Source organism: Oncorhynchus gorbuscha, unplaced genomic scaffold (genome assembly GCF_021184085.1).
Source record: "Oncorhynchus gorbuscha isolate QuinsamMale2020 ecotype Even-year unplaced genomic scaffold, OgorEven_v1.0 Un_scaffold_360, whole genome shotgun sequence".
In the NCBI taxonomy this organism is placed as follows: domain Eukaryota; kingdom Metazoa; phylum Chordata; class Actinopteri; order Salmoniformes; family Salmonidae; genus Oncorhynchus; species Oncorhynchus gorbuscha.
This window is the reverse complement of record NW_025745215.1, coordinates 869,346-881,521: the sequence shown is the minus strand read 5'-3', so window position 1 is coordinate 881,521 and position 12,176 is coordinate 869,346. Positions and strand designations below refer to the sequence as shown.

At 47.1% G+C, this 12,176-nt stretch overlaps 1 protein-coding gene across 1 annotated transcript in view; it reads right to left on the bottom strand.

Moving 5' to 3' along the window:
• Positions 1-10,173, bottom strand: part of LOC124017978 (centrosomal protein of 192 kDa-like) — a 78,132-nt gene extending 67,959 nt beyond the window's left edge. Inside the window, 5 exon segments of the mRNA XM_046333222.1 lie at positions 326-467; positions 7,538-7,592; positions 8,172-8,282; positions 9,179-9,398; positions 9,890-10,173. Of these exon segments, the coding sequence (XP_046189178.1) occupies positions 326-467; positions 7,538-7,592; positions 8,172-8,282; positions 9,179-9,345 (475 nt within the window). The 5' untranslated portion in view covers positions 9,346-9,398; positions 9,890-10,173.
• Positions 10,174-12,176: the final 2,003 nt, after the last annotated feature.

The window sequence follows — 12,176 nt, the reverse complement described above, 5'->3', positions numbered from 1 at the left end:
GGAGTTCAGACACAACACACAGCTATAACCCCCACCAGAGAGGTGTTCAGACACAATACACAGCTATAACCCCCACAAGAGAGGAGAGGTGTTCAGACACAACACACAGCTATAACCCCCACCAGAGAGGTGTTCAGAAAGGTGAACGTTCAATGTTGTAGATAGAAATTAAATGCATAGAGCTGGCCCAATTTCCTATTCCTTTTGACAACAACCCCCCCCCCCCATGTCTGTTCTACCCTATCCAGTTCTATGTGAATGATCAGTAACGTTGCATCTTCCTGAATAAGCCTCATGCTGTGCTACGAAAGGGGCGGGGCCTCACCTGTGACATCACTGTTCATGCTGTCCACACACATGAGCTTCTCATTGGCCAGGAAGCTGGAGACACTCCCACTGAAGCGGTCGCTGTCGGCTCCGTCACTGGCCAGACTCTGGTCGTCCACGGTGCCTGGGAGGGATCGGACCTGGATCACAGAGACAGAATTAAAACTACATTCTGGTATCATGTACTGGACTCTAAAGGTCTGGACAGGGGTAGGTCTGGACAGGGGGAGGTCTGGACAGGGGCACCTATACTGGACCCTAAAGGGGTGGCTACCACCCATACTGGACCCTAAAGGGGAGGCTACCACCCATACTGGACCCTAAAGGTCTGGACAGGGAGAGGCTACCACCCATACTGGACCCTAAAGGGGTGGCTACCACCCATACTGGACCCTAAAGGGGTGGCTACCACCCATACTGGACCCTAAAGGGGTGGCTACCACCCATACTGGACCCTAAAGGGGTGGCTACCACCCATACTGGACCCTAAAGGGGTGGCTACCACCCATACTGGACCCTAAAGGGGTGGCTACCACCCATACTGGACCCTAAAGGGGTGGCTACCACCCATACTGGACCCTAAAGGGGTGGCTACCACCCATACTGGACCCTAAAGGGGTGGCTACCACCCATACTGGACCCTAAAGGGGTGGCTACCACCCATACTGGACCCTAAAGGGGTGGCTACCACCCATACTGGACCCTAAAGGGGTGGCTACCACCCATACTGGACCCTAAAGGGGAGGCTACCACCCATACTGGACCCTAAAGGGGAGGCCACCACCCATACTGGACCCTAAAGGGGAGGCCACCACCCATAGTGGACCCTAAAGGAGAGGCTACCACCCATACTGGACCCTAAAGGGGAGGCTACCACCCATACTGGACCCTAAAGGGGAGGCTACCACCCATACTGGACCCTAAAGGGGAGGCCACCACCCATACTGGACCCTAAAGGGTTGGCCACCACCCATACTGGACCCTAAAGGGTTGGCTACCACCCATACTGGACCCTAAAGGGTTGGCTACCACCCATACTGGACCCTAAAGGAGAGGCTACCACCCATACTGGACCCTAAAGGAGAGGCTACCACCCATACTGGACCCTAAAGGAAAGGCTACCACCCATACTGGACCCTAAATGTCTGGACAGGGAGAGGCTACCACCCATACTGGACCCTAAAGGGGAGGCTACCACCCATACTGGACCCTAAAGGTCTGGACAGGGAGAGGCTACCACCCATACTGGACCCTAAAGGGGAGGCTACCACCCATACTGGACCCTAAAGGGGAGGCTACCACCCATACTGGAACCTAAAGGTCTGGACAGGGAGAGGCTACCACCCATACTGGACCCTAAAGGGGAGGCTACCACCCATACTGGACCCTAAAGGTCTGGACAGGGGGAAGGAGAGGTGGCTACCACCCATACTGGACCCTAAAGGGGAGGCTACCACCCATACTGGACCCTAAAGGTCTGGACAGGGGGAAGGAGAGGTGGCTACCACCCATACTGGACCCTAAAGGGGAGGCTACCACCCATACTGGACCCTAAAGGGGAGGCTACCACCCATACTGGACCCTAAAGGTCTGGACAGGGGCAAGGAGACCACTCTAAAAGCACATGAGACAACATTGAGAGAGTGTGATACCTTTAGATCCATAAAGTCCCTATTAACCAGGTTGGTGAAGGCCAGCCGCCCCGTAGAGAGATCTGATAGGGACATGAGAAATTCAGTTAGTTGGTTTGTTAGCTAACATAGCACACCAACCTGATGGACATAATTATATATCAACTAGTGAAGGACAGAGACCAGCCTGATGGACATAATGATATATCAACTAGTGAAGGACAGCGACCAGCCTGATGGACATCACTGATCTATCAACTAGTGAAGGACAGCGACCAGCCTGATGGACATCACTGATCTATCAACTAGTGAAGGACAGAGACCAGCCTGATGGACATCACTGATCAACTAGTGAAGGACAGAGACCAGCCTGATGGACATAATGATATATCAACTAGTGAAGGACAGAGACCAGCCTGATGGACATAATGATATATCAACTAGTGAAGGACAGAGACCAGCCTGATGGACATAATGATATATCAACTAGTGAAGGACAGAGACCTGCCTGATGGACATAATGATATATCAACTTGTGAAGGACAGAGACCAGCCTGATGGACATAATGATATATCAACTAGTGAAGGACAGAGACCTGCCTGATGGACATCACTGATCAACTAGTGAAGGACAGAGACCAGCCTGATGGACATCACTGATCTATCAACTAGTGAAGGACAGAGACCAGCCTGATGGACATCACTGATCTATCAACTAGTGAAGGACAGAGACCAGCCTGATGGACATAATGATCAACTAGTGAAGGACAGAGACCAGCCTGATGGACATCACTGATCTATCAACTAGTGAAGGACAGAGACCAGCCTGATGGACATCACTGATCAACTAGTGAAGGACAGAGACCAGCCTGATGGACATCACTGATCAACTAGTGAAGGACAGGGACCAGCCTGATGGACATCACTGATCTAACAACTAGTGAAGGACAGAGACCAGCCTGATGGACATCACTGATCTATCAACTAGTGAAGGACAGAGACCAGCCTGATGGACATCACTGATCTATCAACTAGTGAAGGACAGAGACCAGCCTGATGGACATCACTGATCTATCAACTAGTGAAGGACAGAGACCAGCCTGATGGACATCACTGATCAACCAACTAGTGAAGGACAGAGACGAGCCTGATGGACATCACTGATCAACTAGTGAAGGACAGAGACCAGCCTGATGGACATCACTGATCAACTAGTGAAGGACAGAGACCAGCCTGATGGACATCACTGATCAACTAGTGAAGGACAGAGACCAGCCTGATGGACATCACTGATCTATCAACTAGTGAAGGACAGAGACCAGCCTGATGGACATAATGATATATCAACTCGTGAAGGACAGAGACCAGCCTGATGGACATAATGATATATCAACTAGTGAAGGACAGAGACCAGCCTGATGGACATCACTGATCAACTAGTGAAGGACAGAGACCTGCCTGATGGACATCACTGATCAACTAGTGAAGGACAGAGACCAGCCTGATGGACATCACTGATCTATCAACTAGTGAAGGACAGAGACCAGCCTGATGGACATCACTGATCAACTAGTGAAGGACAGGGACCAGCCTGATGGACATCACTGATCTAACAACTAGTGAAGGACAGAGACCAGCCTGATGGACATCACTGATCTATCAACTAGTGAAGGACAGAGACCAGCCTGATGGACATCACTAATCTATCAACTAGTGAAGGACAGAGACCAGCCTGATGGACATCACTGATCAACCAACTAGTGAAGGACAGAGACGAGCCTGATGGACATCACTGATCAACTAGTGAAGGACAGAGACCAGCCTGATGGACATCACTGATCAACTAGTGAAGGACAGAGACCAGCCTGATGGACATCACTGATCAACTAGTGAAGGACAGAGACCAGCCTGATGGACATCACTGATCAACTAGTGAAGGACAGAGACCAGCCTGATGGACATCACTGATCTATCAACTAGTGAAGGACAGAGACCAGCCTGATGGACATCACTGATCTATCAACTAGTGAAGGACAGAGACCAGCCTGATGGACATCACTGATCTATCAACTAGTGAAGGACAGAGACCAGCCTGATGGACATAATGATATATCAACTAGTGAAGGACAGAGACCAGCCTGATGGACATAATGATATATCAACTAGTGAAGGACAGAGACCAGCCTGATGGACATCACTGATCAACTAGTGAAGGACAGAGACCAGCCTGATGGACATCACTGATCAACTAGTGAAGGACAGAGACCAGCCTGATGGACATCACTGATCTATCAACTAGTGAAGGACAGAGACCAGCCTGATGGACATCACTGATCAACTAGTGAAGGACAGAGACCAGCCTGATGGACATCACTGATCAACTAGTGAAGGACAGAGACCAGCCTGATGGACATCACTGATCAACTAGTGAAGGACAGAGACCAGCCTGATGGACATCACTGATCAACTAGTGAAGGACAGAGACCAGCCTGATGGACATCACTGATCAACTAGTGAAGGACAGAGACCAGCCTGATGGACATCACTGATCAACTAGTGAAGGACAGAGACCAGCCTGATGGACATCACTGATCAACTAGTGAAGGACAGAGACCAGCCTGATGGACATCACTGATCAACTAGTGAAGGACAGAGACCAGCCTGATGGACATCACTGATCAACTAGTGAAGGACAGAGACCAGCCTGATGGACATCACTGATCTATCAACTAGTGAAGGACAGAGACCAGCCTGATGGACATCACTGATCTATCAACTAGTGAAGGACAGAGACCAGCCTGATGGACATAATGATATATCAACTAGTGAAGGACAGAGACCAGCCTGATGGACATAATGATATATCAACTAGTGAAGGACAGAGACCAGCCTGATGGACATCACTGATCAACTAGTGAAGGACAGAGACCAGCCTGATGGACATCACTGATCAACTAGTGAAGGACAGAGACCAGCCTGATGGACATCACTGATCAACCAACTAGTGAAGGACAGAGACCAGCCTGATGGACATCACTGATCAACTAGTGAAGGACAGAGACCAGCCTGATGGACATCACTGATCAACTAGTGAAGGACAGAGACCAGCCTGATGGACATCACTGATCAACTAGTGAAGGACAGAGACCAGCCTGATGGACATCACTGATCAACTAGTGAAAGACAGAGACCAGCCTGATGGACATCACTGATCAACTAGTGAAGGACAGAGACCAGCCTGATGGACATCACTGATCAACTAGTGAAGGACAGAGACCAGCCTGATGGACATCACTGATCTATCAACTAGTGAAGGACAGAGACCAGCCTGATGGACATCACTGATCAACTAGTGAAGGACAGAGACCAGCCTGATGGACATCACTGATCAACTAGTGAAGGACAGAGACCAGCCTGATGGACATCACTGATCAACTAGTGAAGGACAGAGACCAGCCTGATGGACATCACTGATCAACTAGTGAAGGACAGAGACCAGCCTGATGGACATCACTGATCTATCAACTAGTGAAGGACAGGGACCAGCCTGATGGACATCACTGATCTATCAACTAGTGAAGGACAGAGACCAGCCTGATGGACATCACTGATCTATCAACTAGTGAAGGACAGAGACCAGCCTGATGGACATAATGATCAACTAGTGAAGGACAGAGACCAGCCTGATGGACATCACTGATCAACTAGTGAAGGACAGAGACGAGCCTGATGGACATCACTGATCAACTAGTGAAGGACAGAGACCAGCCTGATGGACATCACTGATCTATCAACTAGTGAAGGACAGAGACCAGCCTGATGGACATCACTGATCAACTAGTGAAGGACAGAGACCAGCCTGATGGACATCACTGATCTATCAACTAGTGAAGGACAGAGACCAGCCTGATGGACATCACTGATCTATCAACTAGTGAAGGACAGAGACCAGCCTGATGGACATCACTGATCAACTAGTGAAGGACAGAGACCAGCCTGATGGACATAATGAACTATAAACCAGCCTGAGGACATCACTTAATCAAGACCATGTAGTACATCAGGTTAACCTGATCAACTAGTGAAGGACAGAGACCAGCCTGATGGACATCACTGATAACTAGTGAAGGACAGAGACCAGCCTGATGGACATCACTACTAATGAAGGACAGAGACCAGCTGATGGACATCACTGATCAACTAGTGAAGGACAGAGACCAGCCTGATGGACATAATAATAACTACAGAGACCAGCCTGATGGACATACTGATAATCACTAGTGAAGGACAGAGACCAGCCTGATGGACTAATAATACTAAGGACCACACTAATAATAATAATGCTAAAATACTAATAATAGTACTACTACTATAAATGCTATTTATCAGAGTCATTTTATCCAAAGTGAAGGACCCAGCCTGATGGACATCACTGATCAACTAGTGAAGACAGAGACCATTGATGGACATCACTGATCAACTAGTGAAGGACAGAGACCAGCCTGATGGACATCACTGATCAACTAGTGAAGGACAGAGACCAGCCTGGGACATCACTGATCAACTAGTGAAGGACACCATGATGGACATCACTGATCAACTAGTGAAGGACAGAGACCAGCCTGATGGACATCACTGATCAACTAGAAGGACAGAGACCAGCCTGAACCAAGGTCAAATGGTACAGTGTTACCGATCTATCAACTATGGGACAGAGTGATGGACATTGATCAACTAGGGAGAGGTCCAGTCTGATGGACATCACTGTTAGTGAAGGACAGAGACCAGGATGGACATCACTGATCTATCAACTAGTCAGAGACCAGCCTGATGGACATCTGTCTATATCAACTAGTGAAGGACAGAGACCAGCCTTGGACATCACTGATCAACTAGTGAAGGACAGAGACCAGCATGGACATCACTGATCTATCAACTAGTGAAGAACCAGCCTGATGGACATCACTGATCTAACTGAAGGACAGAGACCAGCCTGCATCATGATCAACTAGTGAAGGACAGAGACCAGCCTGATGGACATAATGATAGAGACAAGACCATGTAGGGTTAACCTCAAGCCAATAATAATTCCACTCCAATAATACTACTAATAATAATAATACCACTAGCAACATTTTCACTGAAGCAAACATGGAGGATATTCACATCACAAACCGCATGACCACCACTAAAGCTACCACTACTCCTACCACTACTAATAATAATAATGCTAAAATACTAATAATAGTACTACTACTAATAATACTACTAACAACAATAATAATAATACTACTAATAATACTAATACTACTAAATGCTATTTATCAGAGTCTTTTATCCAAAACCACTTAGTGACGTGTGGATACCATTTGACTTATGGGTGGCCCCTGGAATCGAACCCACAACCCTGGCATTGCATGCACCATGTCTACCAACTGAGCCACACAGAACCGCAAACCAAGGTAAATGGTACAGTGTTACGCTCCATGGTCAGAGTGTCTTCCAGGGAGAGGTCCAGTCTGGGTGTTGGGGCCGAGGGAGGAGGCTCTAGTCCTGGGCTCTGTCTCGTCCAGATTCACCTTCACCAGCATGTCTGAGAACCGGAGGGCTGCTATGAAGTCATCTGCATCATCTCTGGAGGTGGAGAGACAGAGAGGGATCCATGTGAGCAACATTTTCACGCAAACATGGAGGATATTCAATCACAAACCGCACACTGGGGGACGGCAGTACGCCGTGAGGTAAAGCACTGGGGACGGCAGTACGCCGTGAGGTAAAGCACTGGGGGACGGCAGTAAAGCAGTACGTGAGGTAAAGCACTGGGGACGGTACGCCGTGAGGTAAAGCACTGGGGACGGCAGTACGCCGTGAGGTAAAGCACTAAAGGTAAAGCACTGGGGGACGGCAGTACGCCGTGAGGTAAAGCACTGGGGACGGCAGTACGCCGTGAGGTAAAGCACTGGGGGACGGCAGTACGCCGTGAGGTAAAGCACTGGGGGACGGCAGTACGCCGTGAGGTAAAGCACTGGGGGACGGCAGTACACTGTGAGGTAAAGCACTGGGGGACGGCAGTAAGCCGTGAGGTAAAGCAGGACGCCGTGAGGTAAAGTACTGGGGGACGGCAGTACGCCGTGAGGTAAAGCAGGACGCCATGAGGCAAAGCACTGGGGGACGGCAGTACGCCGTGAGGTAAAACAAACTCTTGATACTTACAGCTCATCTTTGAAGCTGAGGGCGAATTGTCCCGGTTCCTTGTTGTTGGACTGAGAGTTAGCCAGAGAGAGCGGTCCGTCCTCCAGATATGACGCCTGGACAGCATTTACTCTGGAGAGAAAGGAGATTCATGTTTAGTAGTCAGATTGTTATGAACACTGATCACAGCTACATAACAGTAACGCTGCTTTAGAAGGTACTGAGCCAGAGCCCAGATAGTTCTGCAGGGCATTGTTCCAGTGACAGGTACTGAGCCAGAAACCCTATAGTTCTGCAGGGCCTTGTGTTCCAGTGACAGGTACTGAGCCAGAGCCCCTATAGTTCTGCAGGGCCTTGTGTTCCAGTGACAGGTACTGAGCCAGAACCCCTATAGTTCTGCAGGGCCTTGTGTTCCAGTGACAGGTACTGAGCCAGAAACCCTATAGTTCTGCAGGGCCTTGTGTTCCAGTGACAGGTACTGAGCCAGAACCCCTATAGTTCTGCAGGGCCTTGTGTTCCAGTGACAGGTACTGAGCCAGAACCCCTATAGTTCTGCAGGGCCTTGTGTTCCAGTGACAGGTACTGAGCCAGAGCCCCTATAGTTCTGCAGGGCCTTGTGTTCCAGTGACAGGTACTGAGCCAGAACCCCTATAGTTCTGCAGGGCCTTGTGTTCCAGTGACAGGTACTGAGCCAGAACCCCTATAGTTCTGCAGGGCCTTGTGTTCCAGTGACAGGTACTGAGCCAGAACCCCTATAGTTCTGCAGGGCCTTGTGTTCCAGTGACAGGTACTGAGCCAGAACCCCTATAGTTCTGCAGGGCCTTGTGTTCCAGTGACAGGTACTGAGCCAGAACCCCTATAGTTCTGCAGGGCCTTGTGTTCCAGTGACAGGTACTGAGCCAGAACCCCTATAGTTCTGCAGGGCCTTGTGTTCCAGTGACAGGTACTGAGCCAGAACCCCTATAGTTCTGCAGGGCCTTGTGTTCCAGTGACATTGCTGTTGATGTTAAGCGGTGCTGCTGACCCACCTGTTGTCGGCCCCAGCTCTAATTTTAGCCAGGGTGGAGGCAGCTACGGGCAGCCCCAGGGTGGAGGCCAGGGTGATGTTCCCCAGGGTGGCACGGCTGCTGCCCACAGAGCTCGACAGGAAACTGGGGAATGCCTCATCCTCGATGTTGCTGAAACTCTCGGTCATGATGTTGGGCTACGGTTAGGCCCGCTACCTCAGGTTCTACTGCAGACCATCAACTGAGTGGAGAGAAAGAAAGAAAAAAAACATAAATCACAATTGCTGATAAAACAGGTCAGTCAGACGAGCAACACCTCAGTTCATGGTGGAAAGTGTGTCGTAGTTAAAACAGACTTGACATGCAGATTCCTCCTTGTGATGTTCAAAGACTCTGAAATATCCAGTCAATTCACTCCGGTCCAAGCAACAAGTTAACCAACAACACAAAGTAAAACAAGATCCTGTCACATTGTCCCATCTAGATGAATATTAGATGGCCAGATAAATGTAGTCAATGTAGATAATGTAGTCAAATATAGATAAATGTAGTCAATGTAGATAAATATAGATAAATGTAGTCAATGTAGGCAGTCATTTTTGTCGTTGTGGCCTGACAAAAACTTACCTTGACAAACTTTCCTGTGTGTCAACACAAGTTAAGTTATAGTTAACTACAAACACTTTAACCAAAGTGGATGTACACACAAATAAACCTTTTAATCTAACTTACTGAATAGTTTAAAGGCCAGTACTTTCCCCAAAATGCCGAAAGTAAAACAGCGTTACAATGTTCACAACAAAATGAAGAAGCTTCTTCTCTCCCGGAGTGAAAACCGACGAGACGGAGCCGCAAGACACCGTAACCTTACTGTTTCTAACGTAACAACACGTTTAAGTGACTATTTCCTTACACAATTAACTAAAAGTTGAGATAATTATCTATTTTCATAGCCAGTTGAAAGTGTAACGTATTTTTTGTCGGAAACAAACCGTAGCAGGAGCCTCGGAGAAACACTGTATTCGGTTGGACCAATCACAGGAAGCCCGCGCTAAGCGACCATCACTGTGGGCGGGACGGAGACAGGAATGAGACGTTTTGATTGGACTAACCTCTCTGACCGTGTGAAAGGATGTATCACCATTGGATTGTTATCTTGTCATTTAACTATAATTAGTCCAATTGTAGAGGCCTATTCACATATATACATACATATATATTCTGAAAGTATAGGCCGTCATTGAAAATAAGAATGTGTTCTTAAACTGACTTGCCTGGTTAAATAAAGGTCAAATATATATATATATATATTTTTATATATATATATATATATATATATATATATATATATATATATATATATATATATTGCCTGGTATATATATATTTTTTTATTTTTTTTTTTTAAATAGCATTGGATTTAAGTGCTTCTCGTCAACTAATTGTTGTCATTTCGAGTTAAATTGTATATTATTTTTGCTCATGAAATGTATATGATATATATTCAAAATGTGTAGCACTTGTTGCAGATTCAATAGGATCCATACCATATGATCCATCCTAAGTCTAAGGAGTGGTCAGGAACTTGCAGGAGTAGCACATGTTCCCCGCAGCAGCTGCAGCCATCACTTGGCTAGTTGACAGCTGCACAGTCAATACAACACACCGTACCAATGCTGACCGACTCCCATCTTTCTACAGACTTCAGAGAGATACTTGCTGTGATTTGTGTACAGTGTGAGAAGGACAAGACAGTTTCAGACAGTTTAGAATGTAAAGTGCATGAGATAAACCCAGTGTTAGAATGTAAAGTGCCCAGAATGTGTTAGAATGTAAAGTGCCCAGGGCCCTCAGTCTGATAGTTTCATGAGATAAACCCAGTGCCCAGGGCCCTCAGTCTGATAGTTTCATGAGAGAAACCTAGTGGTAGAATGTAAAGTGCCCAGGGCCCTCAGTCTGATAGTTTCATGAGATAAACCCAGTATTAGAATGTAAAGTGCTCAGGGCTTTCAGATCAGAATCCTGGCTCAGACCATGTGATGCCTCAGGATCACTATGTATTATTGTAAAGGATGATTCACATGGTAGTCTGTCATGGATGACACATTGTGAGTGTAAAGGATGATTCACATTGTGAGTGTAAAAGATGATTCACATGGTAGTCAGTCATGGATGACACATTGTGAGTGTAAAGGATGATTCACATTGTGAGTGTAAAGGATGATTCACATGGTAGTCAGTCATGGATGACACATTGTGAGTGTAAAGGATGATTCACATTGTGAGTGTAAAGGATGATTCACATGGTAGTCAGTCATGGATGACACATTGTGAGTGTAAAGGATGATTCACATTGTGAGTGTAAAGGATGATTCACATGGTAGTCAGTCATGGATGACACATTGTGAGTGTAAAGGATGATTCACATGGTAGTTAGTCATGGATGACACATTGTGAGTGTAAAGGATGATTCACATTGTGAGTGTAAAGGATGATTCACATGGTAGTCAGTCATGGATGACACATTGTGAGTGTAAAGGATGATTCACATTGTGAGTGTAAAGGATGATTCACATGGTAGTCAGTCATGGATGACACATTGTGAGTGCACACGTGCATGGGATACATGGGCTACACAGCTACATTGTATAACCGCGTTGGGTTTTAATGTTACCGTGGTGATGGCATAGTCAGTTTTGACATTTAAATGAGCATTTATTATTTCAAATCTCTCATATGCATCGACTAGCCCCCATTTCATTAATGCAACAACATTAGGCTTGAAATTAAACACACGCACAGGAATTACACCCACATTAGTTACACCCACAGAAATTACACCCACATGAATAACACCCACGGGAATAACACCCACAGGAATAACACCCACGTGAATAACACCCACGTGAATAACACCCACGTGAATAACACCCACGTGAATAACACCCACGTGAATAACACACACAGGAATAACACACGCAAGAATTACACGCACAGGAATTACACCCTCGGGAATAAC